Here is a 24,786-nt window from a genome sequence, read left to right as displayed (position 1 = left end):
GGGGGCTGGAAGGACTGCCAGCCTCCCGGCCCCCCAGCACCCCTGCCTGCCGTATGCCTGATACATCTAAAGAAAACACCTGCAAAAGCCACTGAGGGTTCCAGGACTCCTCCTTTACCCGGTCTGCCGGATCAGAAAACCTACACTGTGTCCATTCCTGCCCCTGCACGTGGCCAACCTCTCCTGTCATGCCGGCTGCTCCCCTCAGCAGTGTATTTTGGGCAGTCTGCCTGTTCCAGCCTCCGCTCTGTCTCCGGTGAGTCCTCTCACCCTACTGTGCCTCTGGCCTGTACCCCAGCTCTTGGATAAAAATAAATAAATCTTAAAAAAAATAAAATTGTATCTTTTTAAAAAAAAAATCATCTGGTCATTAACAAGAAAGGAGAGACACTGATCCTGGCAAATGGAAACCAAAGACCCATGACAATGAATGTAGATGTGATTATGGACTGATGCATGATGGAGGTTGAGGAAAAGGGCCACAATGAAACATTTGGAACACTTTGAAAACTTACAAGAAATAAAAATTACAGAGGACATTCATTCCTCAATAAATTGGCAAACATGGAATATGAAAGAGAGATTAAGGTTTTTTACTGAGAGTACCAAATGGATACTTTTATTACGGAATACACAGATATTCAAGAATAATGTACAAAATTCATGAAATGTATTTCTCAAGCATTTGGGAGAAGATAAAGGGAAAAAAGGATGGTAGGGAAGGAGAATAAACTGAAATGGGAGTTGGTTTTTCTTTTGTTAATATTTTATATAATTCTTACATCATTTTTCATTTTTGTACAATGTATGCATTTTCATTTTGGTTATATTCCCCATACAATTGCATCCCCCCCCCTTATTTTGACCCTAATCCTTCTTCAACTCTCCCCTACACCCCCCCCCACAGTGTTTCTCTAGTCCATAGTTGCTTGTTGATTTTGAATTTTACTTTGTATTGATTAGTCTTTTTCCAAGTCCCTTATTTAGGTTTTCTAAATTCCTGCTATGAGTGAGACCATCTGAAATGGGAGATTTTTAAAAATGGATTAGATATTATTTGGTCAGTCTGAATAAAGAGTAATTGTTTACCAACCATGTCCCTTTTCAACACATTTGTCAAATATGTTCTTTACATTATTGTTCTGAATGTTACCTATCCTTTGAGATTTCTGCAATTAATACCAACAGCTCGCATCACCTCCCTACCCAGGTCCCTGAGGTGTGCAGTGCCACCTCCAAAGCTGTTGTCTCAGGTTCTGTCTCAGGTTCTGTCTCAGGTGAGAAACTTGGGACCTTTTGTACATATAAGGCATGCTGACATTGCAACAGGGTTTCAGAAAGTACTGGAAAAAACTAGTGCCCCCCCCATTAAAAATATTTAATGATACACACTGTAAAAAAGAAAAAATTCAACATGTTTTCAGCATGTAAATCCTAATTATCTGGTGTCTCCAAAAAAAGAAGTCATTCATTTCCTGGGGTTATGTGGTTTGAATTGGTTTGCCATCTCTGCTGGTTAATTACCACTCCTCATGGGTTTCCATCTTCCAAAATGTAATGACATCATTGTTGTAGCTTCTCTCTTCTTGTCAGCAAGGGCTTAAATTTTTTAAATGATTGTAAATGGTTTTATTGAAATAGAGTGCACATCCCATATGTTTCATCCATAAAGTATATAATTCCATAACTTTTAGTATATTCACAGACACATATAAACATCACCATGGTCAATTTTAAATCATTTTCGTGAAAACGGAAAGAAACCCCGTAAACGAGTTGTCACCCTTCTTTTTTCTCATCTCCCCACTGCATGCAACCGCTAATCTACTCTGTCTTTCTGGGTTTCCATATTCTGGATATGTCACCAGTAGAATGATGTGTGTGGTCATTTGTCACTGGATTCTCTACTTACCATGTTTTGAATATTCATTCATATCACAGCAATATTAGCAGTTTTTATTGCCAAGCATGTTACAATGATTCTATGGAATCAGTATATTTCATTTATCCATTCTTCAATAGATGAATGTTTGTATTGTTTCCCACTTTTTACTATTGTGAGTAGTAGTGCTAGGAGAGTTCATTTCCAAGTTTCTGTGTGGAAAGATATTTTCCTATTCCTTGAGTATATACCTACAAGTAGAATTTCTGGGTTATAGCCTAAGTCTATGTTTGACATATTGAGGAACTTCCAAACTGCTTTCCAGAACAACTACACCATTTTCCCTTCCCGCCAGCAGTGTGAGGGTTCCAATTTCTCTACCTTCTCGCCAATGTTATTATCTGATTTTTTTAGTTTAGCCATCCTTGTATGACACGCTATCTCATAGTGGTTTTGATTTTAATTTCTCTGCTGAATGATGATTTTTTGTACCTTTTTATTTAATCTTTTACTCTGATGGCATTTTGGAAAGGAGAGTAACAAGTGCTTGATCTGCGTGTGTTTTCTCTGTAAGATTACTTTCCAAATGGTGTTGAGGGAAGAAATCACTTAAATGAGTTAGTGGACTCAAAGAGCAGAAGGGTGTGCCAACCCTTCTAAGGCTCAGTGCTTTTTCACCAACAATGCTGTTTGTGGATACGTTCATTGCAAAATATCAAAGAAGTGGGGGAGCTTCTATGTTGGCAAAGAACTTATGTGTAAGAGTTGAGTTTTAAGATATTTAAACTGACGTTCATACCTTCAGCATAGTATAAAAGATGTGATGTGTCACACTTACTGGTTCATAATCCTGGAAGTTGTGCAAAGGATACTTGGGGAGTTATTGTGTTCCGTGTATCTTGTGTTATGTTTAAACATTACTGTGATGGAAACTGAAAATTAAAAAAATAAAAGAGATCAAGTGCCTCATAAGGAGAGGGAAGCACAAAAAAATAACCTGTCAAGGGTGGCCTGTGTCCATCAAGATTAGAGTGTAGCTGTGTCTCAACAAGGAAATTGCAGAAACTATATATAACTCCTTTGCTGATGGGTGGAAACCATTATATGTAACAGAAGAAAAGTGGAATAGGAATGTGTTTTGGAAAGTTTGTTGATGAAAAAGTGACTAAAAGCCCTCCCATGGTTTCTCTGTGAATGGTGCTCCGGCACATCTTTGAGCAAATGAGATAAGTGTGAGGGAAGTGAAGGAGGTGTTGAGTGGCACCAAAGAGAATACACTAGAGACACTGAAATGAGTTCCATTGCTTGTGTTCCCATTTTACTACACATGAGATAATTCCTTGTGGAACGCCTGGCCTCCAAAACCCACTTGTAAGTTGAGTCAAACAGAAGAGGTGTATGCCAACCCTTGTAAGTCTGTGTATGTGCAGTGTGACCCAAAGAGCATTGTCTGGAGGTCTTTGGTTAGTCCCCAAGAGAAAATGTAGCTCTGGCGCAAAGTCTTAGACTCACCGCTGGCTCATGAATTGAAAGTGTGGTGAGCGAGATCTACCATGACTCCCGCAGGGACATGTGCATTGAAGGTGCTACCTCCATCCTCATAGGTGAACTCTACACACTAACAGTGGGATCTTGTCATCAAGTTTGGGTAGATGCCCTTCCCAAAGAAGAGGTTGTCATGGCTGATGACATCCCTACAGATACAACTGCATTAGTACCGAAAGAACCCTGAACTCTATGACCAAAAGTCATCAGGATGCTGCACGGTACCCGGCCCAGACCCACTCAGGTGGTGCCTGGATCACACTGAGTAGTGGAAGCAGGACGGATCATGACATGGTGATGATGGGGTATATTGAGGCATAAACCTGTTTCACCAGCAGAATCCTGTTTTGCCCTCTTTTTCTTACTACCCTCTTCATTTAAAGCATCTTTTTTTTAGCTTTCATTTTCAGTTCACCCTGGGAGGGAAAGGGGCTGACTTGTCAACAGCCCACTGACACTTACATGATGCTTGCACGTGGCATAAAATGTCATGACTCCTGGCAGGCTGAAGAAATACCAGGGGGAGAAAACGACTACTTCAAGGTCCCTTCTCCACAGAGAAGCCTCAGTGGCAGGTTTAACGGTGCTGAACATGAGCCTTCTCAAACAGCATCTGCACTGTTTCTAGATCCTACCCCAGCTAGTTCAACAAAATGCGCCCTCCTGATCCAGGTCCTTGGTCCACACTAGAAACATCCACCTGCAAACACTCCCACTTTCAGCATTCACCCACCACCCGTGGGAACCTCTGGTCACTGACTGTAAACATAATTAAGGTGTTCTTTCTTCTTTCCTGTGGATTTGCTTGCAAACACACTTGTTGTTAGGTCTCTGCATCTGGAAGACCGCTCTTCCACAATCCCTAAACACTAGAGAGCATACAATGAAGGAGAAGGTGTGGGATGCTATGTACTTGCATCAGGGCTATGCAGAGCACATGTCCTCAGACTTAGGTGGAGAGTGAGGTTGGGGCTGAAACACATTCTAATTTCTCAGCCAGGGTTCCAAGGGAGTGGTCATCATTGAGAAACCAAAGGAGGCCATTTGTGAGAACTGAACTAACTCCTTGCTTTCAGCACAGCCCCGATTTACCCAAAACCCAAGTCCCAGAAACATAAGACTTTGCTACTAAAGAAGAATTTATTGGGGATAATCAATCTGATAAACAATAATTATTTTGGGTACAAAATTTTCCTCGCTGGAAAATTTCAGAAGAATTTTCTGTTTATGTAGTTGACACAGCTCTCTGATCACCGTCCCTTCCACAGTGGTGAGAGACGTTGGAGAAGCGTGGCCCACGTGAGGCCTGCAGTTGGCATTTAGATGGTATACAGATACCATGTGGGGGTGGGGGACGCTTCCGACACAATAGCTGTTCCCCAAGTGCCACAGCTTTCTGTGGATGTCCGCCCATGTCTCTGACCCATCGAATATTTGTAGGATGAGTCTGGCCAGCAATGACAGCAGCGTGGGGGCAGAACTTGGCGTGTGTCACTTTACGGCAGGGACCCCTATAGTTAAGAGGATGTCGCTGAATAGGCTCAGTGCAGGTCTGCACTTTTGGGTTCTGATGCGTTCTCCCACACATCACTGGTGAATGAACGGTCTCATGATAGCCCAGCCTCTCCTGGGACTTTCCAGTGCCTGTCTTGATGTTCTGAGCTCCCGACATCCCAGTAAAGGAAGCTCCACTTTTAAGCGGACAGCTTGATATGGAGCTGCCCTTCTCCTGGGAATTTTCTTCCCTTTTCCCAGGACGAATCCATTGCAAAAAGTGCTTCACTTTTTGCCTGAATATGTTCTCAGCAGGAGGTTGCCCCTCTTTGCTGAAAACCTGGGCAGTCTGCCTCCAGTGTGCCTCATGTAATGCCATGTTCCGAGTGGGAACGCTGTGCCTTCTGGGTTGGGGTGTCCCCGGCCTGGCGTCCCCTCCACCCAGCTCATCTGTGTTGGTCCCCCGAAGACTCACTCTCTTGGCAGCTGGAGGGAAATTCTTATCCTGCCACCTCTTGAACACATGCTGACAAATCCCATTCCCCAGCCGCCGCCTCGGGCTGAACCCACTGTCCACCAAGTGGGCCTGCAGCACCTGGGAGGCCTCCATGTCCCCAATGGAGATGCCCTGAGCATGAGTCAGTGAGGACTTGACGGTCAAGTTATCCGAAGAAAGCGGTGCTGGTGGAGGGCTCCCTGGCTTGCTCGTTATCAAAATGTCACTAGATTTTGATCGAGGAGCATCAAGTTCCTCAGCCCTGAATATCTCCCTGGACATAGCGGCTTTGGAAAGCATCTCTAAGTTCTGGCGCCTCTCTTTGCCCTGCAGCATTTCTGCCCTACTACCGAAACTCATTCTGTCAGCCTCTGGCTCGTGTGTGGCCACAGCCTGCCTTGCAGGCGGCATGGGGGGGCACCTCGTGCCTCGGGGACACTGAGTCTGCCTTGACTTGCCCGGGAGACTGTGTTTGACAGACAGAAGACTGGGTCTGCCACCCTTCATCCTCTGCGCACCCTCTGCTGGCTCCTGGGTGACGGCAGGGATTGGTTCTCTCACGCTCCCTTCTCTGTCCCTGCCCGGGTGTGAGGTAGCAGGGACAGGGTGAGCTCGCACAGGACCTACACCTGTTAGCCCCACCTTCTCTTCCCCATTCGATTTTCTTCTAATGGACGTGAAGCCCCCTGATTTGGAGTCCTCCTGAGTAGTCATGTTGGTTGAGGAGGGATGGTTGGGAAGGGAAGAGGTTTCTGCCTCTTTGAAGATGTCTAAGGATTGACGGACTCTAGAGGGAGGTCCCAATCGCATCCCCAGACGAAACCTCTTCATATGGTCTTCCAGCAAATTCTGCGCGCTGGACTTCATGAAGGAGAGCTGCTGGGAGGTGTTGAGGGAGTAGTCCTGACACACCGATGAACACAAATCGTCCTGCCCTACTTGGTTGTGCAGTTTCGCAGAGACTTTTTCTGGGCTATGTCCCTCATACCTCCCTGCATCCTTCTTACACTGAGACATTACCGAGCTCTTCCTCTCACGGACACTTCCCGATTGGCTCAGTCCAACATTTATAGTTTTGCAACTCCAACCCTGAAGCACAGTGCTTCCCGAAGGTGCACTGTAGCCCCCCAATTCATTTGCCTCTGACAGCCATTCTGGAGGCATCTGTAATGACATGGAATGTACTATCCTTTGGGGCAAGCCACAACAGTGTTGGATAAGCCTCTTTCGAAGGTGATGTTCTAGTTTTCTCCGCAGTTTATCACTAATGGGGAAATCTCCCGGAAGGATGGAGATGGATTTAGAGACAAGAGAGTGCCGGCGTTGAGGAAAATCGGGAGGTGAAGCGCTAAAGTCTTTGTAAGAACTTTGGACAACAGCGGGTAAACCCCACACATCTGCTAGTTGCTTCTGCAACACATGCCATTCCAGGAATTCAGTATCAGCAGGTTGGAGACAATCTGGGTCATTCTCGGGTCTATTGAAAAACACGCCACAGATCTTAATTTGGTGTGAAGGGCCAGATGGTTGGGCTGGGATTGGGCAAGGCAGGTCGGCTGGCAGCTGGGATTGTGGCATGGACGGGGACTGTGGCGGAGTTTGAGGCAACGTTGGAGTCTGGATTTCGGGTGAGGACAGAGCGAGGGGCTGGGGAAGCTCTGGGGCTTCTTGATTGGTGGAGGCATTTGATATTCTATTGAAAAAAGAGACAGGGGGAGCGCCCCCCGCGAGAGAGACGGCAGAGCGCAAGGACTCGCTGTGTAGGGATGGGAGACCCCAGAAGAACTGGATGCGTTTTTGCTGTAAATGGTCCCCCAAAGATTTAAGATGTGGGGGCAGTTCATGCATCTGCAGCTCCTGTGGTTTGCCTTTGGGGCTCCCTTGGGGAGGGGAGACTGCTGAGTCATCCTTATCAGCAGGGGACCCTAACATTCCCCCTGAAGATTTCGGTTGGTACCCTGGTCCCTGTGGTTTTGGAAAGGAATAACTATTCTTTTCCTTGTCCTTCCACATCAGGAAATCACTCCGCTTTTGCACTTGCCTCTCTAGGAGTTCCAAGACGTCTGCACTGAGAAATGGCAGGTTCACAGAGGTCTCGAAAGACGGAAGGGCAAGCCATTCGTGAGTGAAGTCCCCACGTGGTGCCCAGGTAGAGGCTAACCAGTCTGAAACAGAAAGCCCTGGTGGGCTGCAAGAAGTGGTGTTCTCTGGGACCGTCTTGAATGAGACGGAAATTGCTTTAGATTGAGTCCGAGTTACCGTAGTGTCTTGAGGTGATGAAACAGACAGTGTTGGTGGTGGATGATGATAACCATACGGATCATCAGGATTCATTGGTTGTGGCAAATTAGGTAAGGCTTTGATACCTTGACAGAGGGTGGGGTCCCCTGAGAAGATGTTATTTAGAGACAAAGGGGTGTGTGCTGGGAGCACAGCGTCCACTCTCTGGTTGTGATATTGGGGGACTGGGCAAAAAGCACGGTGTTGTGGTGAAGAATGGCCTGCTGGGTATTCAGGACCCAGTGAAGGAAAAGGCTCTGGTGACAGATTGTATCCCGGTGAGGGTGCAAGAAACTCATCTGAACAGGTCAGTGGATTAGGTGAGTGAAGAGGGGTGGAGAGGGGTGGTGGGGAAGGTTGAAGCAAAGAAACTGGTATTTGGTCTCCAGCGGGAGCTGCTGGGAAGGCAGAGGACATTGTGAAGGAGGACTCAGCCATGGGAGCTGTGGAAGCCAAAGAAGAGACAGAGGGAGCATCTTCCAGGGCTTCTGAGAACAGCAGTTGGTTGATCTCAGCAGTTGCTCTGTTACACACTTCACAGAAGGGGTCTGGACACAATAGTTGGCGAAAGCGGGTGGTAGCATGTTTCCGGCCCAGGGGACTGCAGGAGACACGGGGTGTTCAAATTGCAGCCAGGGCCAGAACCATAAAAGGATGACCCGTTGGCCTGGCAGGGATGGGACATCTAACTCTGCTTCTTCACATTGCCCCGCTCTGTGACCTCACAATACCCTCCTTCCCGTGGCTACCCCTCCCATGACTACAGCGGGTAACACTAAATCCCTAGGTCATGCTACAGTGGCCTAGGTCATGCTACAGTGAGGTCAGGGCAAGGACAAGTCACCTTTCCACAATAGCAGTCAGCTTCCTCTTCTCTTCTGTGTCACTCTGGCAATAGCTCCAACCTGGGAAACAAGAAGAAGGTGTCCTATGTGCTGAAAAGAGAAGCGTAGGTCTAATGCAGGAGTCCCTTAGGAGCCACCTTGGGGCTATCTGGCACTGAAATGCTCAACAATCACTAGAGGAAGACAGATGGCAGTGATACTATCAAGCAGGGTCGTGTGTGTGTGTGTGTGTGTGTTTGTGTGTTGCTTCACGACTAGAAGACTTTGATGCACATGATCTCCTGTGATGCCCTAAACCACCCTGGAAGGAATGCAGGTCGGTGGTTCCCTCAAAACGGAATGGATCATCCATGAAGTCAGAGAACTTTTAGAAAGTCAGGCCACTGAAGCTCTGACTCTCAGTATACCCCATGGGCCTGTCAGGCAACGGCCATTACCCCGGCCCATCACTGCTTCCTGTCCCGGGGCGGCAGAGCAGGGTACCTGACATACCCCATCCCATCAGCCGCTCCTCGAGGGCCTGTTTCTGAGAGAGACTACTATCCGCAGAAACCACAGATTTGGTAGGGAAAGAAGAAGTCAAACTATCACTATTTGCAGATGATGTGATAATATACATAGAGAACCCCAAAAACTCCACAGAAAAACTAATTCAACTCATCAGTCAGTTCAGTAAAGTGGCAGGATACAAAATCAACACGCAAAAGTCAGTAGCCTTCCTATACACAAACAATAAATCTGAAGAAGAAGAAATAAAAAAAACCATCCCTTTTATTATCGAAACAAAAAAAAATCAGGGACCAGGAAAATGAATAACTATAAGAAAGCGAAAATGAAAATCAACAAAAAACTATGAACCAGAGACACTCTATGGGGGGTAGGGAGCGGGAGGGGAGGGATTGGGGTCAAAATAAGGGGGTTGCAATTGTATGGGGAATATAAAACTAAAATATTTATTAAAAAAAATTTTGAAAGGATAAATAAACATTACAAGTAAAAGCAGGATTACACAAAATATTTGACTGCTTATTTGGAAAAAAAAAAAAACACTTCTAAAAAAAAAAAAAAGGAAATCACAGATTTGGGGCTTCCTGCAAGAGAGGGAAGGGCGGCCTCGGAGAGCGCGGGTGGAACGGGCAGAACCTTACCTGTCAGTGTCCCCCCTTTCCGCCTCCTCTTGGCTCCGCACTGAAAACAAAAAGAATGAATGATTGATTCTCTGTTCACTCCTCCTCTGTGGAGAAAACTCAGACAAGACTCTGTTCTCATTGACTGAACGTCGTATTCCTTCTTAAAAATAACTTCTAAACGTGCTAAGGGCCTCCCTGGTGGTGCAGCGGGTTGAGCACAGCACTGTGAGAATCCCCAGCCTCTGTGTCGCCAGTTCGATCCCAGCCGGCCAGGGAGATTCCCACAGGGTGCAGCAGACCTCTCCTTTCTCGCCCGCGGCTCCCCTCAGCAGTGTATTTCCGTCATTTTGCCTGTTCTGCTCCCTCTTCTGTCTCTGTGGATTCTCTCTCCCTTCTGCGCCTCTGGCCTGAACCCCAGTGCTTGTGGAAATAAATAAATCTTCGAAAAAATAAAGGAGTTTAAGAAAATAAAAATCTAAAATTACTAAAATATTTTCGGGGTTGCCATCTGGAAAAAGGCGGGGATTTTGTCTATGAGGTGCACATTGCTATTCTCAGTCAGCAGCCTATAGTCTGTTGGGATGGGAGCTTGTATCTTGGCTCGAGATCCCAGGCTACAGCCTCTGCTCAGGGGACTGCGCTCCTGATCAGCTCAACATTCAGGAAGACTTGATGGAGTGACACCTACCAGGGAATGTGACTCATGACCCAGTGTTGGGGCCTGTGTGTCCCGCAGAGATCTCAGACACTGTCCTGATCAGGAACGCAGGGGCACGGTGCTTACTTCCACCACACCCAGCTGGTCCGTGAGTACCTCGTGAGCCTAGTCCTACCTAGTCTATTCCCGAGGAGCATGAAGTTGTATTCTTTGTCACACTTCCCTTTCCCACACTTCCCAGAATCAAGCAAACTTATTTCAAAATGTGGAAACAGACATGGAAATGGCAATACAGAACCTCTACTGGGGAATTGCCCAGTGTTCCTTACCTTTCTGCCCTCTGTGGTTTTCCAGCCAGTGAATAGAGATGGAATCCCCACCAGGTAGCACAGGAACAGAAAGACCAAACAATACGCACATAGGTAAATGAGGTCAGGGTCAATATCCAAGGATATTGAGCCAAAGCTCAGCCTGGACTCATCAATATGGCATTTCAGAAATGAAAGAGCATCCCATTTACTGATTTCCATATTGTGAATCACACGCTTGCCTGAGGCAACTGAGCCTGAGAAGGCTAGCACTGGCCTTTATTTAGTCCCTTGCTTACATCACAGAGCTCTGAAGTGTCACAAGGGAAACCTGGGAGCAGGGGCGGGGCTACCACAGACTGTGCCCATAGCCCATCCCCCAACTCTGGTCCAGGTCCAGCAGGTTCCTCTATTCTCCATAGCCCACGAGGTTTCTCCACCCTAAACTATCATCCAGTTTTCCAGTTCCACCCTCCATCATATATTTGCTTCGAGTATATATGCTTCTTGTATCTGTCACGCAGATGGAAACTGAGCTCCTCTTTACCGTTCGAAAACCCTGGCTTGAGTCTCACCAATTCAACTGCCTTGAAAGTCTGTAATACTGCTGGGAATGTTTGCACATTGACACTCAACATCCTATGTGTCCTCAAATCCATCTTCCCCGTAGGATGTTTTTGCCTATTCAAACTCAGATAAAGATCTACAGTGCTTTTTACGCTGACTTTTTTTATGAATGCCAAATAGTGAATTTTAGTATTGTGTTTCTGTCATTTTCAATCATCTTTATTCAGCGGGGCTGATTAAAGTTAAAGTGGACAGTTCATGACGAAACTTCAGGAGACAAAAAAAAAAATGTGTAAAATAAATGTAAATAATTAACTTCAAATGTCCTTGGACAACCTCATAACATTTTTCTTTTTAAGGTTTTCTTTTTATTTATTTATGCATACAAGAAATGGGGTATAGGCCAGAGGTACAGGCTTCACCAGAGACCCTGTGGGGAGCAGAACAGTGGGTCGACTGAAATACACTGCTGAGGGGAGTAGTGAGCCAGACAGGAGAGGTCTGCTGTACCATGTGGGTTAGCTCCCAGGCCATGCATGAAACTCAGTCCTCAGTGGCTGGCAATAGCTTGAGAGCACAGAGACTTAACTCCTGCACCACCTGGGAGGGCCCTCTTAACACTTATTTTTCTAAAGTTAGCAAAGCTTAAACTGTACCAAAACTTTTAGTAGATGCCACACACATACACACCCACACACATCCCCTTTGACAATCAAAATCCAGTACCAGAATGAGACATTTGTTGTAATGAACCAACAATTGACCCATTACTATCAACCCTGGGCCATATTTTACATTGGGGTTTAAACGTAGTGTCCTACATCTCTATTAAATATTGCAGTAGCACAGTAGTTCCACTGTCCTGAACATTCTCTGTCATCTCCCCTTCATTCAATTATCTCTTTTCCCTTCGCAACCGCTGATCTTTCCACTGTCTTCAGAGTTGTGCCTTTTCCAGAATATCATGCAGTTAGAATCATATGGCACGTAGTCCATTCAGATTGACTACTTTGACTTAGCAATGTGCATTTAAATTTTCTGGGCCTCCCCAGTGGTGCAGCGGTAGAGCGCTGGGTTGCGAAGCTGCCCGCGGCCTCTGCGGCGCCGTTTCAATCCCCAGCTGCTCCCCGGCCACCGGAGGAGGGTCCCACATGGCGCGCAGACCTCTCCTGCCGCCCGCTGCTCCCCTCAGCAGTGTACTTCGGTCCTTCTGCCTGCTCTGCTCCCTGTTCTGGCTCTGGTGAATTCTCTCACTCTCCCGCACTTCTGACTGTACCCAGTGCATGTATAAACAAAACAAGCAAAGAAACAAATAAATAAATAAATAAAACATGCCTCTATTTAAAAAAAATAAAAATAAAAATGAATTTTCTTCATGGCTTTTCCTCACTGCATAACTCATCAGGTTTGCATTGTCTAGATGTACCACTGTTGATCTCTCCAGTTACCTTGGACGTCTTTGTTACATCCCAGTTTTGGCAACTGTAAAAAAAATGATATATCACTATATAGCACTTCATTAAAATGTCTTTTGTGTACCTTACAATTCATTCATTAAAAGCTTATAATTCAGAGCTCTCCTACCTACCTGTGATTATGCAGGTGTCTTTCTTTCTCTTTCTCCTGCTCCTAATAAACCTGTCCTTTTAAAATATAAAATGGGCGCGGGGGGGGGAGATTTTATAATTCAGTGACTCAGTATGCTCACAATTTTGCATCCATCACTACAATCAATTTCAGAAATTTTTCATCATTCTGAAAAAAAAGTCTGTTCTTCTTGGCCCTCATGCTCCAATCTTCTCATAGGTCCTCACCTAGATGACCACTAATCTACCTTCTGCTATATATGTGTGTATACATACACGTCTGAGTATTTCCCGTGTAGCGAATACTACAATATGTGGTCTTTTGTATGTGGTTTCTTAGTATGATTTCAAGATTCGTCCATGTAGTAACATATGCCAGAAGTTCATTTCTATTAATGGCAAATAACATTCCATTTTATGGATATCCCACATTTATTTGTATATTGATCAGCAAAAAGTTGGATTATTTCTATTCTTGGAATGCTAAGAAGAAAACTTTAATGGACAATTGTGGACCTGTTTTGGAACACAATTTCTTGATCACTCATTTTAGGAGTAACTTAAGTTTACATCTTGTCTAAGCTTGTTGCTTTCTGAGATTGTGGTAGTATCACCATATTAGACTCCCTATGAAATAAGGTCTTTGGGATCTAAATACAGTTTCTCTCAGGGGTCATGGTGCATTGAATTTGCCCTCCTGCCGTACTCTCAAAATTAGACCTTGAGTCAGCAAGAATGAAGGTGATGTATAATGCTTACACTTTAAGAATAAGGGACCCCTAATACTGTGATAAATAGAAAATGGTCGAGAGCTCATGGATAATATGCAAATTAATCACTTCAGAACACAGGACTTTTCTCTTACAGGTGACAGATAAACAGGATTCTAGTTTAAGCAAAAAATTTTAATGACTTGCCTTATAGTAATCCATAATGTAGGAGTCCATCCAGCTTCTGATTCCCCATGACTTGGTTCTATTTTCTCAAGGTTGATTCATTCTCATGTACACAAAATGGCATCCAGTGAATAGAAAAAGAGAATTGTAGTCACAGTGTTCTCAACTAAAGTTGCAACATTCAGTAAATAGGAGGAGCTCAGGTCAGAGGAACACTCCTGAAAAGGATACTAGAAACCAGAGAATACCATTGACCTAGTTGAAGTCTGATCATAGTAGAACCAAATCGAAAATAAGCCACAAAGAAAGCAGGAAAAACGTCTCATATATGAAGACTGAACAGCATACAGCTGAATGATCATGGGCTAACAAAGAAATACAAAACCAAAGGAGGATTTACAAATACCTGGAAATGAATGAAAATGAAGACACACCCTACCAGTAACTGTGGGCTGCACCAATTACTGTATTACACTGCGCATACACAACCATATAGGTCTCCTGCACAATCAAGACAGAAGTCAAATAAAGAATCTAAACCTACATCCTAATGAACTCCAAAAAGAGGAACAAATGAAACCAAAAGTCAGCAGAAGAAAGGAAGTAATAAAAATAGAGTTGAAATAAATGAAATAGACGTCAAGAAGAGAGCTCAAAATATCAGCGAAGCCAAAGCTGGGTTCCTTAAAATGATAAAATCGACAAACCAGCACTAAGATTAATGAATAAAAAAGGGCGAAAACCCTGACAAATAGAATCAGAAATGGAAGAGAACCTACAACACGCATCTCAGAAACAGAGGATCATATGAGAGGACTATGAAGATCTTGGCACCAATAAATTGAATAACCCAGAAGAACTGGACGAGTTCTTCAGAATACAACTTCTGAAACTGAATCAGGAAGAAATAGAAAACGTAGGCAGGCCAATTACAAGCAAGGAAATTGAAATAGTAGTCAAAAGCCTCCCAACACTGAAAGCCCAAAACTACAGGGCTTCCCAAGTGAGTTCTACCAAGCCTTCAAAGACAAAATAATAACTATTCTTCAAACTGTTCCCCCAAAACGGGAGAAAATGAAATGCTTTCAATAAAATTTTATGAGACCAACATTACCCTGATAACAAAATCAGAAAGAGAAAGATACATGCCAATATCCTTGATAGACATAGATGGCAATAATTCTCAACAAACCTAGTTCTACCTCACAAACCAAATTTAACAATATGCAAAAGGATTTGTTCTGGCAATTCAAGGGTGGATCTACAACCACGAACTGATCAGTCTCATTCACCATTATGAAAAAGGAAATATCAAAATCATATCGTCATCTAAGGATGCAGAGAAAGCATTTCACAAGATTCAACATCCACTTCTTATTAAAAACTCTTCCAAAATGGGCAAAGAAAAACCATGCCCTTACATAATAAATATCTAGGCCAATAACAAAGCTAACTAACATCATTCTCAAACGAAAGTTTTCCTCTAAGATCAGATACAAGACAAGGATGTCTGCTGTCCCCACTACAACAAAATACAGTCAGGACAGTTAGTAACAATAAATCCTAGGGATGGAAAGGAATCTAATGGACAGAATTATAACATCCCAATGACAAAAATGCTCAATTTTGAATAAAATAGTCTGTAGCTTGCAGACAAGCAACCACATGATCCAGCAATTTGACTTGTAGATATTTAACGAAAAGAGACAAAAACTAACTGGAAAAGATATCTGCAGCTACATATTCATTGCAGTATTATTGCAATAGCCACGACATGGAAACAAGACCATCAATGGATGAGTGACTAAAGGAAATCGGATTGTAAGGAAATCTTGCCATCTGTGACGACATAGGTGGTCCTTGGAGGCATTATATGAAGTAAAATAACTGAGAAGAAGAAAAATCTCTATGATCTCACTTATCTGTGGAATCTTTGAGGGGAAAAAACAGGCTCATAAATACAGAAAACTCAGATTGGTGGGCACAAGGAAAGTACGGAGAAAAATGGATAAAAAAGACCAAAAAATACAAATTTCAGTTAAAAAAGGTCACTGGATTGTAACATGGAGCCTGGTGTCTATAGTTAATACTGCATTGCGTATTTGAAATTTGGCAACACAATACATTTGCAAAGTTCTCATCACAAGGAAAAAAACAAATTTTTGTTACTCTGTATCATAATGGGTGACTCTTCATGATCAGAGCAGAAAGGTGAAGGAGGACTCCTAGAGCCCTGGCTGGCTTTGTCAGGCTTTTTTTGGGTTTACCAGGTACATGCCAGCAGGGGCGCCCCAGGGACCAGGTGGCTCTCAGGCCTCCTGGCCCCAGGCGAATCTTTCAGGGCTCTCTGGCATTCTCTGGTGGCCTCTGCTTCTCTGCTGCTCCTCTACCTATCTCTCACTTCTTGTTGTTCTGGTTGTTCTGTACTGCTCTCTGGCTTGCTTCTGGTTCGGTTCCTCTCTTAAAGGCCCAGTCTCAGCCCAGGTGTACCCACCTACGTATGCCCACACCCCACTCCAGATGCCCACCATCAGGCATGCATTCAGGACCCCAAGGGTCCATTATCAACCCTAATGGGGGGAGGGCAGAAAAGCCTAACAATCATCCACCCCACAGATGTTAACCAGATTTATACTGGTGAGCATTTTTAAACGTATACCAATACGAAATCCTTCTGCTGTATACCTAAAATTAATATGCCAGTCATAGCTAAAAAAAAATTGAAAATAGCACTTCAGTTAAAGTCTAGCCTTATTTTTACCTCAGGTCCATATATAATTCTGCTATATCTGAAGACAGATGTGCTTTCAGTCTTTGTTATGACATTAAAAGGAAGTATAAATGCCCATATATTCTGTATTATACAGATTATAATTTTGTCAATTACTCTTTTGAGTTAGTGATAATGTGAAAGATGTGTGCACAAGCAAATGAAGCATAAAGCTAACGAAGCCATGAATGCTGAGAGTTTCTTGTAGTGATAAAGTGGTCTCAAAAAAGGCATACTATGCTAGGAAACATTATTATTTGTCTCTCTGGTAAAATGCCACGAGAGGTTTCAGAAGAAAGGGACTAGTATTTCTATGTCTTTGGTAACCTGTTGTGACATTTTTTCTATTCTAAATACATATCCCTTTTTATACTTAAAACAATAAAAATTAAAAATGCATTTATTCTTGGAACAAAATTGCATTTCAAAAGCAATGTTATTTAAAATAGCAAAATTATAACATGGAAACCAGATTAGTGAAGGAATACGATTGTTTCCTAAGGGATAGGAAAGTGAGTGTGTCTATAATATGGAAACATGAATGGTACTTGTAGTGATAAAAATATTCTGTATCTTGAATATACCAATGTTGATCTCTTGTTGATATCTGGTAAGATATTATAAATTAAGCATATATGGTATGTGTTTTTTAGAACTACATGTACATCCATATAATCTCAAAGCTAAATTTTTAAGAAAAAAGTTGAGGGCCTCCCCTGGAGGCGCAGCGGTTGAGCACTGGGCTGCGAAGCTGCCTGCAGCCTCAACGGTGCCAGTTCGATCCCCGGCCATGAGCGAGGGTCGCACATGGCACGACAGACCTCTTCTGTCTCACCCGCTCCACCATCAGCAGTGTATTTAATCGGTCGGCCTGTTCTGTTCCCCACTCTGGCTCTGGTGAATTCTCTCACCCTCCAGCACTTCTGACTGTACCCAGTGCTTGTATAAATACATGAATAAATCTTTAAAAAAAAAAAAAGAAAGAAAGAAAGAAAAAAGGTGAATGGGAGGGCTATAAGGACATGCTAAGGATCTTGGTTGTGACAATTTTATTATCAAAGGCATTATGTTGTGCACTTAAATAGGTGCGGCTTTTTGCATATCAATTATGCCTCAAGAAAGAAGGGTAGAAAGATTTCTCTGTTCCCTTTCTGAATAATTCAGGGTTATCAGCCACTAGGTAAACCAAGGAAAAGAAGCATCCACATCTCAAAGAAATGTAGAAGAGCAGTTAGAGAGGTGATGAAGGGTCCTAGAACACTGTGTCAGAGCCAAACCAGGGTGAAGAGGAGTTTGTCATAGAATGGTTACCTGGTGCAGGGTGTGGGTATCTACATGACACAGCTGCTTGGTCCACTGAGTCCAAGTGCAAGTGGGGAAAGAGGACACTGTACATGGAGGGGACAGTTGTGATGAGATGTTGTTTTTATACAGATGGAGTAAATGAACAAGTAAATGTATTAAGAATAACGATATTCAGATTTCTCCTTATAGGAGAAAGAGGTCACAAACATGGAGAGTGAAAAGAAGGAAACTAAAATGATCTCTGTGATAGCAGATTGCACCTGAAGGTACTGGTGAAACCAATAGCTGTCAAAATAGATAGACACGCAGACAAATAAAGATGTAGATGCATGGATATGTTGTGTTTCTGTCGCGCACACACATATATCCCTAACCTAGTCCACTGAGCGGGCTTAGAAGCAGCAACATCCTAACCCTATGGAGCCCATCTAATACACTGACCCTGGCTTCCAAATGTCATTCTTCATTAACAAAACAGGGGTTACTTGGACACATGGCCGAACCTACAGCTGATGTAGGAAAAGTATATGATAAGCCTAAAGCAAAACTTCCCTGAAATCAATATTCTAAAATAGTAAGCATTGTCATGCAAAGAACTGGCTATAACTTTTCAGCATATAAGTAAACTTATCTAAATGATTTCAGGTATATGAAACTTCTTAAAACCTATATATTCTGGGAAAGACCAAGATCATAAGCTTCAATGGTGAAAAGGTGGTAGCAATAAATTTCTACATGGTCAGGTCAGAAAAAAAAAAAACAAAAAAAAAACCTAATATATTCTGGTATAATATTATTGATCCAATTATAAAACAAGGGGACCACAAAATTGAGCAAGCATCCTTTGTTTATTGCTTTATGCTCAGTTTTTAAAAATGTTTATTTTTAAGCCTTTTGCTACATACAGAGATTACTTACTAAACTTTGTAATCAGAAAAATTCATAGAAAAATGAACTGACAGTATTCTGGAATAGAAGCTTGTCATTTTGATTGGAACTGAGAAAAACTGCAAAGCATAATGAAAAACTGAACTCCTAAAAATTACTAACAAAAGAGTGACACTTACTACATGGGACTGAATATTCTGAATAGAACTAATATAATCGATAGTGGATTTTTGCTAATACTGGTTTTTAACGTTTTGCCTTTTATGTCCAGAAAGCTTCTATTTGAAAATTGCTATGATCTGCATCAATGGTAAGTTGCATGTTTTCATAAGTAAGCTGGGCTATTTGCTTTTCTCTCTCTCTCACCCCAAATATAAAAACTTAAAGTATTGGTACTTACCATGGCAATTTGTTTATCTGAATAAATCCAATAAGACTCTCCTTTTTCCTCTATAGGAAAATGAATAAATCTTTGACTGAAAACCAGAATGCTCTTAGAAATCGACTGACTTCAGAACCTTTGAGGACAGCCTAATACCTTGCTTTCAGAGATCTATGTCTACCAGGAAGATTAAATAATGTCACTCTCTCTGGAGACCTGGAGAGCCAAGTGCGTTTTGGAACCGCAAGGACAGGAACTTACCCCAAAAGGCAGGTATTTACAGGAAAGATCTGGGGATGACACCATGGATGCTCTCTTACCCTGAGAAGCAAAGAAATAAGAGCTCAGTATGAGATTCCTTGTGGAGAGTCTAGTGCAGTCCAGCTTAAAAACAGTACAGTTATATTTTGTCCTGTTGTACTTACTCAAAAGAACTGACCATTTGTTTCTATGCAGGCATCACTCTTTTTCTCTTTTCCTTATCAACTTGACATGTGGCACTGAAAAAAAAAATTATAACATTTATTTGAAACTACAAAAGAAACCAAATAAGTAAAATATTCCTAAACAAACAAAAAAAAAACCCTAAAAAACAAAAATGGAGTAATCATACTCTCCAATTTCAGCTTACATCAGAAAGGTATTATACTCAAAATAGCAAGGCATTAGAATAAAAGTAGACACACCCATTAATGAAAAAGAAATGAGGACCAGAAATACCCATACACATATAGGGACAACGAATTTATGTCAAAAAAACTAAGTGCATAAATTAGAGTAAGGCAAGTCTCTTCAGTATATTATGTAGAGAGGCTAGAGTATTATATGCAAAAGAATAAAACAAGAACACTGCTGCATACCATGCGCAAAAGCACTTTATTTTTTTAATTAATGATTTATTTTATATAATTCTTACATCATTTTTCATTTTTGCATAATTTATGCATTATCATTTTGGTTATATTCCCCATACAATTGCACCCCCCCTTATATTGACCCAAGTCTTTCCTCTCCCCTGGGCCCCCCCTCCCATGGTATGTCCTAGTTTGTAGTGCTTGTTGATTTTGATTTTTACTTTGTATTAATTAGTCTTTTTGCTGGTCCCTTATTGAGGTTTTCTAAATTCCTGCTATGAGTGAGACCATCCGGTGTTTTTCTTTTTCTTTCTGACTTATTTCGCTGAGCATGATCCCATCTAGCTCCATCCATGTTGCTACAAACTGCACGTGTTTATCTTTTTTGATTGCTGAGTAATATTCCATGGTGTATATGTACCATGTTGATCCAGTCATCTATTTTTGGGCATTTGGGTTGCTTCCATTGACCTACTTCCATATGATCCCGCAATTCCACTCCCAGGTGTTTACCCAAAGACACAAAAACATTAATTCCAAAGGGCACCTGCATCCCTATGTTTATAGCAGCGCTATTTACAAAAGCTACTTCAAATGGATTAAAGACTAACACACTTAAGATCTGAAACCATAAAATAATAGAAGAAAACCTAAGAGATAAAAATCTAAAAGTTGTTTTTTAGTGATGGCTTTGTGGCTGTGTCTCCAACAGACAGGGAAATAAAGATAAACAACAGAGTTTTATCAAATTAAGAAGTTTCTATACAGCAAAAGAAACCATTATTAAAACAAAAACAAACTACTGAATGGGAAAAGATATCTGTAAAATGTCGATCTGAGAAGAGTTTAATATCCAAAATACAGAAGAACTCATAAAAATCAACAACAAAGGCCAACCCAATTTTTAAAAATGACGAGAGGATATGAATAGACACTTCAACCAAAAAGACAAAAAGATGGCCAACAGGTCACATACCATGAAAACATGTTCACCATCTCTTAGTGTTAGGAAAACGCAAATCCAAACAATGATGTCATATTGTGCTCCTTCACACAGTGACATCTTGCTGAGAACGGCTATATCCAAATGACATAATACAAGTGTTAGTGAGGATGAGAAGAAAGGACCCCTCATACACTTTTGGCAGGAATGCTCTTTGCTGCTGCCAATATGGAACAGTATGGAGAACCCTCAAAATATTAAGGATAGAAATGTCCTATGATCCAGCTGTCCCACTTCTGGGTATTTTTGCAAAGTAGGAAAACACTAATCCAAAGAAATATGAAGCCCATATTCACACAACAGTGCACAATAACCAAGAGTTGGAAACAGCCTGCCCAAAAGAGTGGATAAATGCATGGTAACTATACCCAATGAAATACTACTCAGGTATTGGGGGAAATTATGAAATTCTGCCATTGACAATAACTTTAATAGAACCGGATGGTATTGAGTTAATTGAAATGAGTCATCAATAAAGACAAATAGTATATGACGTCACTCAATCTAGTTGATAAAGAAAACAAAATATAAGAGTATGCAACAAATTAGCAGCTGCCACAATGAAGGGGTAAGGGATCCAGTAAGTGAGACATGGAAATCACTTTTGGTGATGAACACAATGTAGTATATATAGATGTTGGGATATATCTGTATATCTATATAATGTCATAAACCAAACTTAGCACAAATAAGACAAAAATGCCTACAGACAGATCTCTAGTAAACCTCACATTCTGCTGTCCTGGAAATTGCAGAGCATGAAAAACAGCTCTGCCCCTTCCCTCAACCCACCAATGCCAGTGCCTTTATTGGCCTGCACCTGCGGTTTCCACCAACAGTTCTTACTAGACTCACTGCCAGATTCACTGGAAGTTAAAGCTAATATTGGTGCTTCTGAAAACAGCTAGCACAGGGTCGGTATTAAATCAAAGATGAGGACTCTGTGATTTCTTGCATGACTTGCACTTTGACTTGTCTAGGCACTGGCAGGGCCCCATGCAGTAACTGCATTGGAGGCCACAGCCTCCAGACTTGTTCACTCCGATCCTCACAGTCACCATATTAGTAAATACTAGCATCTCTGCACAGAATAGAGGAGATCTGCTGCAATGCAAGCCATTGGCCACACAGCCAACACAAGGCGAAGCCTTCACAGGCCTCAATATTGTTACGCTATTGATTCCTGTGCTCACCTCTGGAATTGGGTGGGCTGCCCACGGCAGAGGGGGCTCAAGTACCAGCACTGCAGACACGGTCCAGACCCAAGGTCTCGGAGAGTGTCTTCGGAGGCTGCAGCCAGGCTTGGCAGGATGGGGGACAGCGAGGAGAGGCTGTGAACAGCCAGGACCCCAACCTGGGATGGAAATGGCAGACAACGGAGGACAGCATCAGGGCAGGGAGAGAGGCTCGGGCTTCCAGAAACCGCGCAGAATCTCATCTTGGAAGTTGGTGTCACCTCTTGCCACAGAAACGATGGACACAGAACCCAGAAGCCAAAAGCCAGGAAGCCACTAAGCTGCGGGGCCCCGCCAAGAAGCCAAACACCGCCGCGCTCAGGCCCCGCCCCCGCGTCAGGCCCCGCCCCCGCGTCAGGCCCCGCCCCCGGTGACCCCGCCCCGGACGCGCTGGGCGGGGCCTCGCCTGCGCCTCCTTCCGTTGCTCCCGGCTCCTCGCAGCACCTGCTGAGCGCCGGGCTCAGGGCCCTGGGCCTGGGCCTCACGGAAGGTAAATGGCTGCGCTACACTGCAAGGCGGTGTCCAAAGTCTGGGGTCTGGGAAGCCAGGACGGAGGCGGCGCGGGAGCTCTGGACACCGCAGCCGAGGACACTTTTCCGTGCAACGGGAGGAAAGAGAAAGGACCGGAGGCCCCGCTGTGGTTTGGGTTTTGCTGTTGTTTTCCAGTCGCTTTGATGAGGCAGCCCCATGTGCCGTCTCCGTCCCTCTGGTTGTCCAGGACTCATGTGTTCAAATGAATAGAAGGAGTGTGACGAGCTGTGGCGTCGAACTGGTCCGCGGAAAAAGGGAATTCAACAAGAAACTAACAGCCGGACTCTCTCTGCCTCGGGGCAGGTGCCTGAGAGAGCCTGACATGCATGGGGGAGCCTCTGAGCAATTCCTCGCTCTCCCATGGCCCGTCCTGGGTGCCCTCCCACCGCTGTCCCCTCCGGGGCCCTCCCCCGAATGGGTGTTTCCTACAGCTCTAAGCTTCGGTCAACAGCCTGATTCTGGACGCGAACCAGAAATGGGAGCAAGCATTCATTCGGCTTCTGGAAATAGTCCCTCTGTTGTCCTTGAGCGCACTATTACCCCATTCTCAGTCCCTGCGCAGTGGTCCTCGTTCCCCAACACTCCCCTGAGAAGAGTAAGTATGTGACTCAGATGTGACAGAAAAATATCATATAATTAATTTGGCCAGGAATGGGCCCAATTAGGAATGGGCATGTGACTGAACTGGAGATTGTAAGACAAGAGGGGTCTTTTAGTGGGAGGGACACGTGTTGTAGCTGCATCTGAGCCTTGGGGGATCAGGCTATGAATCGACCAGACAGAATATCTTACAATGAAGTCAGCCCAGATCTTAGAGCCAGGATAGAGAGAAACTGAATCATGATGGCATCAGCTGAACCCTAACATGAACCCTGAACCCTAATTGTGAACCCTCTACTTGATACCACCTTTAGTACCAGATTTTCTCAGATACCTGAGAGAAAAATCTCTTTCACGATTAAGACCATTGCATATGCTGTTATCCAAATATTACACACAATGTAAGGGAACTTTCCATCCCTGGCTTCCTCTTCCATGCAAGGACACTAAATCTATCTATAACCTTCTCTGTCTTTCAGGTCACCTTTCTACAAGAGGAATAAAGAAACCTCATAGAAAGAATTGGAAAGATTAAAAGAGGCTCAGAGCCCCAGTTTTGAAAGGGTAAAAAGATAGCCAACAATAGTCACTACTGGGCGCCTTTTTCTATTTAGTTCAGTCTTCAACGCCAACCAAATATGTAGACAGAGAGAAAGAGCCTCTGTTACTGACTCTATTATGGCTGGACATAATGCAATATTCACTACCCATGCCCATTGGGCACATTAAAAGACCAGTGACTGCATAGCCTCTTGCTACGTGTGAGGAAAATACTGTTTTCCTAAAGCTCCCCAAATAATGGAGGCTGATTATTTGTCATGTGAGCAAACATCATTTTATCCCTTAAAAAATTGTGTGTCTCCCAGGTGCTTACACACATAAACCATCTACTACTTAAGAAAATTATCCATACATGCTTTCTCAGATCAGTGGAGGCCCTGCTACCTTAAGCAACTCTCCCTCTTTCAATGTCACGTTTTCATTAGTGCCCTGACTCTCTGCTTTCTTTGGAATATCCAGCTAAATATTCTCCCATTTGGGAGGACTATACCTCACAGTTTCTTTGGGGTTCAGGATATGTGAAAGCCATTAATAACCCCATGGTACCAAAAACCGAGAATTTCCTATTAAAAAAAAAGGAAAATTAACTTTAATTCCTGCTGGAGTCCACATTGGCAGGGAGTTGAAACAGCAATCAACAGCTTGATAACTTACACTGCTTCAGATGAAGTTTGCCTAAAGCAAGGCCATAATTTCACAGAGGAAAAATACCCATTCTTGTCAGTTAGCCATCCCCTCCCCACAACAGTGAAGCACCTGCTAATCTTGCAATGATCAGTTCCTTGCCTGTATCTCACCCACATGAAAGAAGGAAAAGAAGCCAAGTCTACTGGGATAGTAAGGGGACAACTTCTACAAGGCTGTGAACTGTCACTTGGCCTCCCTAATGAGACCAAATGTGTCCTTTTGACCTCAGGAAAATAGCAGCCTAATTTTGACATTGATCCAGGGTCAATGGATGTTCTAGTAG

General features: G+C 43.3%; 1 protein-coding gene across 1 annotated transcript; it reads right to left on the bottom strand.

Annotated features, from left to right (window-relative positions):
• Positions 1-4,652: 4,652 nt before the first annotated feature.
• On the bottom strand, positions 4,653-22,813 carry LOC311173696 (spermatogenesis-associated protein 31D1-like; the record flags this gene model as incomplete). Its single annotated transcript, XM_084237787.1, has 4 exons — positions 4,653-8,298; positions 8,542-8,602; positions 22,128-22,243; positions 22,632-22,813. 4 exons carry the CDS (start codon positions 22,811-22,813, stop codon positions 4,653-4,655), a joined length of 4,005 nt encoding a protein of 1,334 aa, XP_084093913.1.
• Positions 22,814-24,786: the final 1,973 nt, after the last annotated feature.

The sequence above is a fragment of the Talpa europaea genome, assembly GCF_964194135.1.
Source record: "Talpa europaea genome assembly, chromosome: 7".
Taxonomy (NCBI): Eukaryota; Metazoa; Chordata; class Mammalia; order Eulipotyphla; family Talpidae; genus Talpa; species Talpa europaea.
The sequence above is the reverse complement of the archived record's forward strand: the minus strand, read 5'-3'. Positions and strand labels throughout refer to the sequence as shown.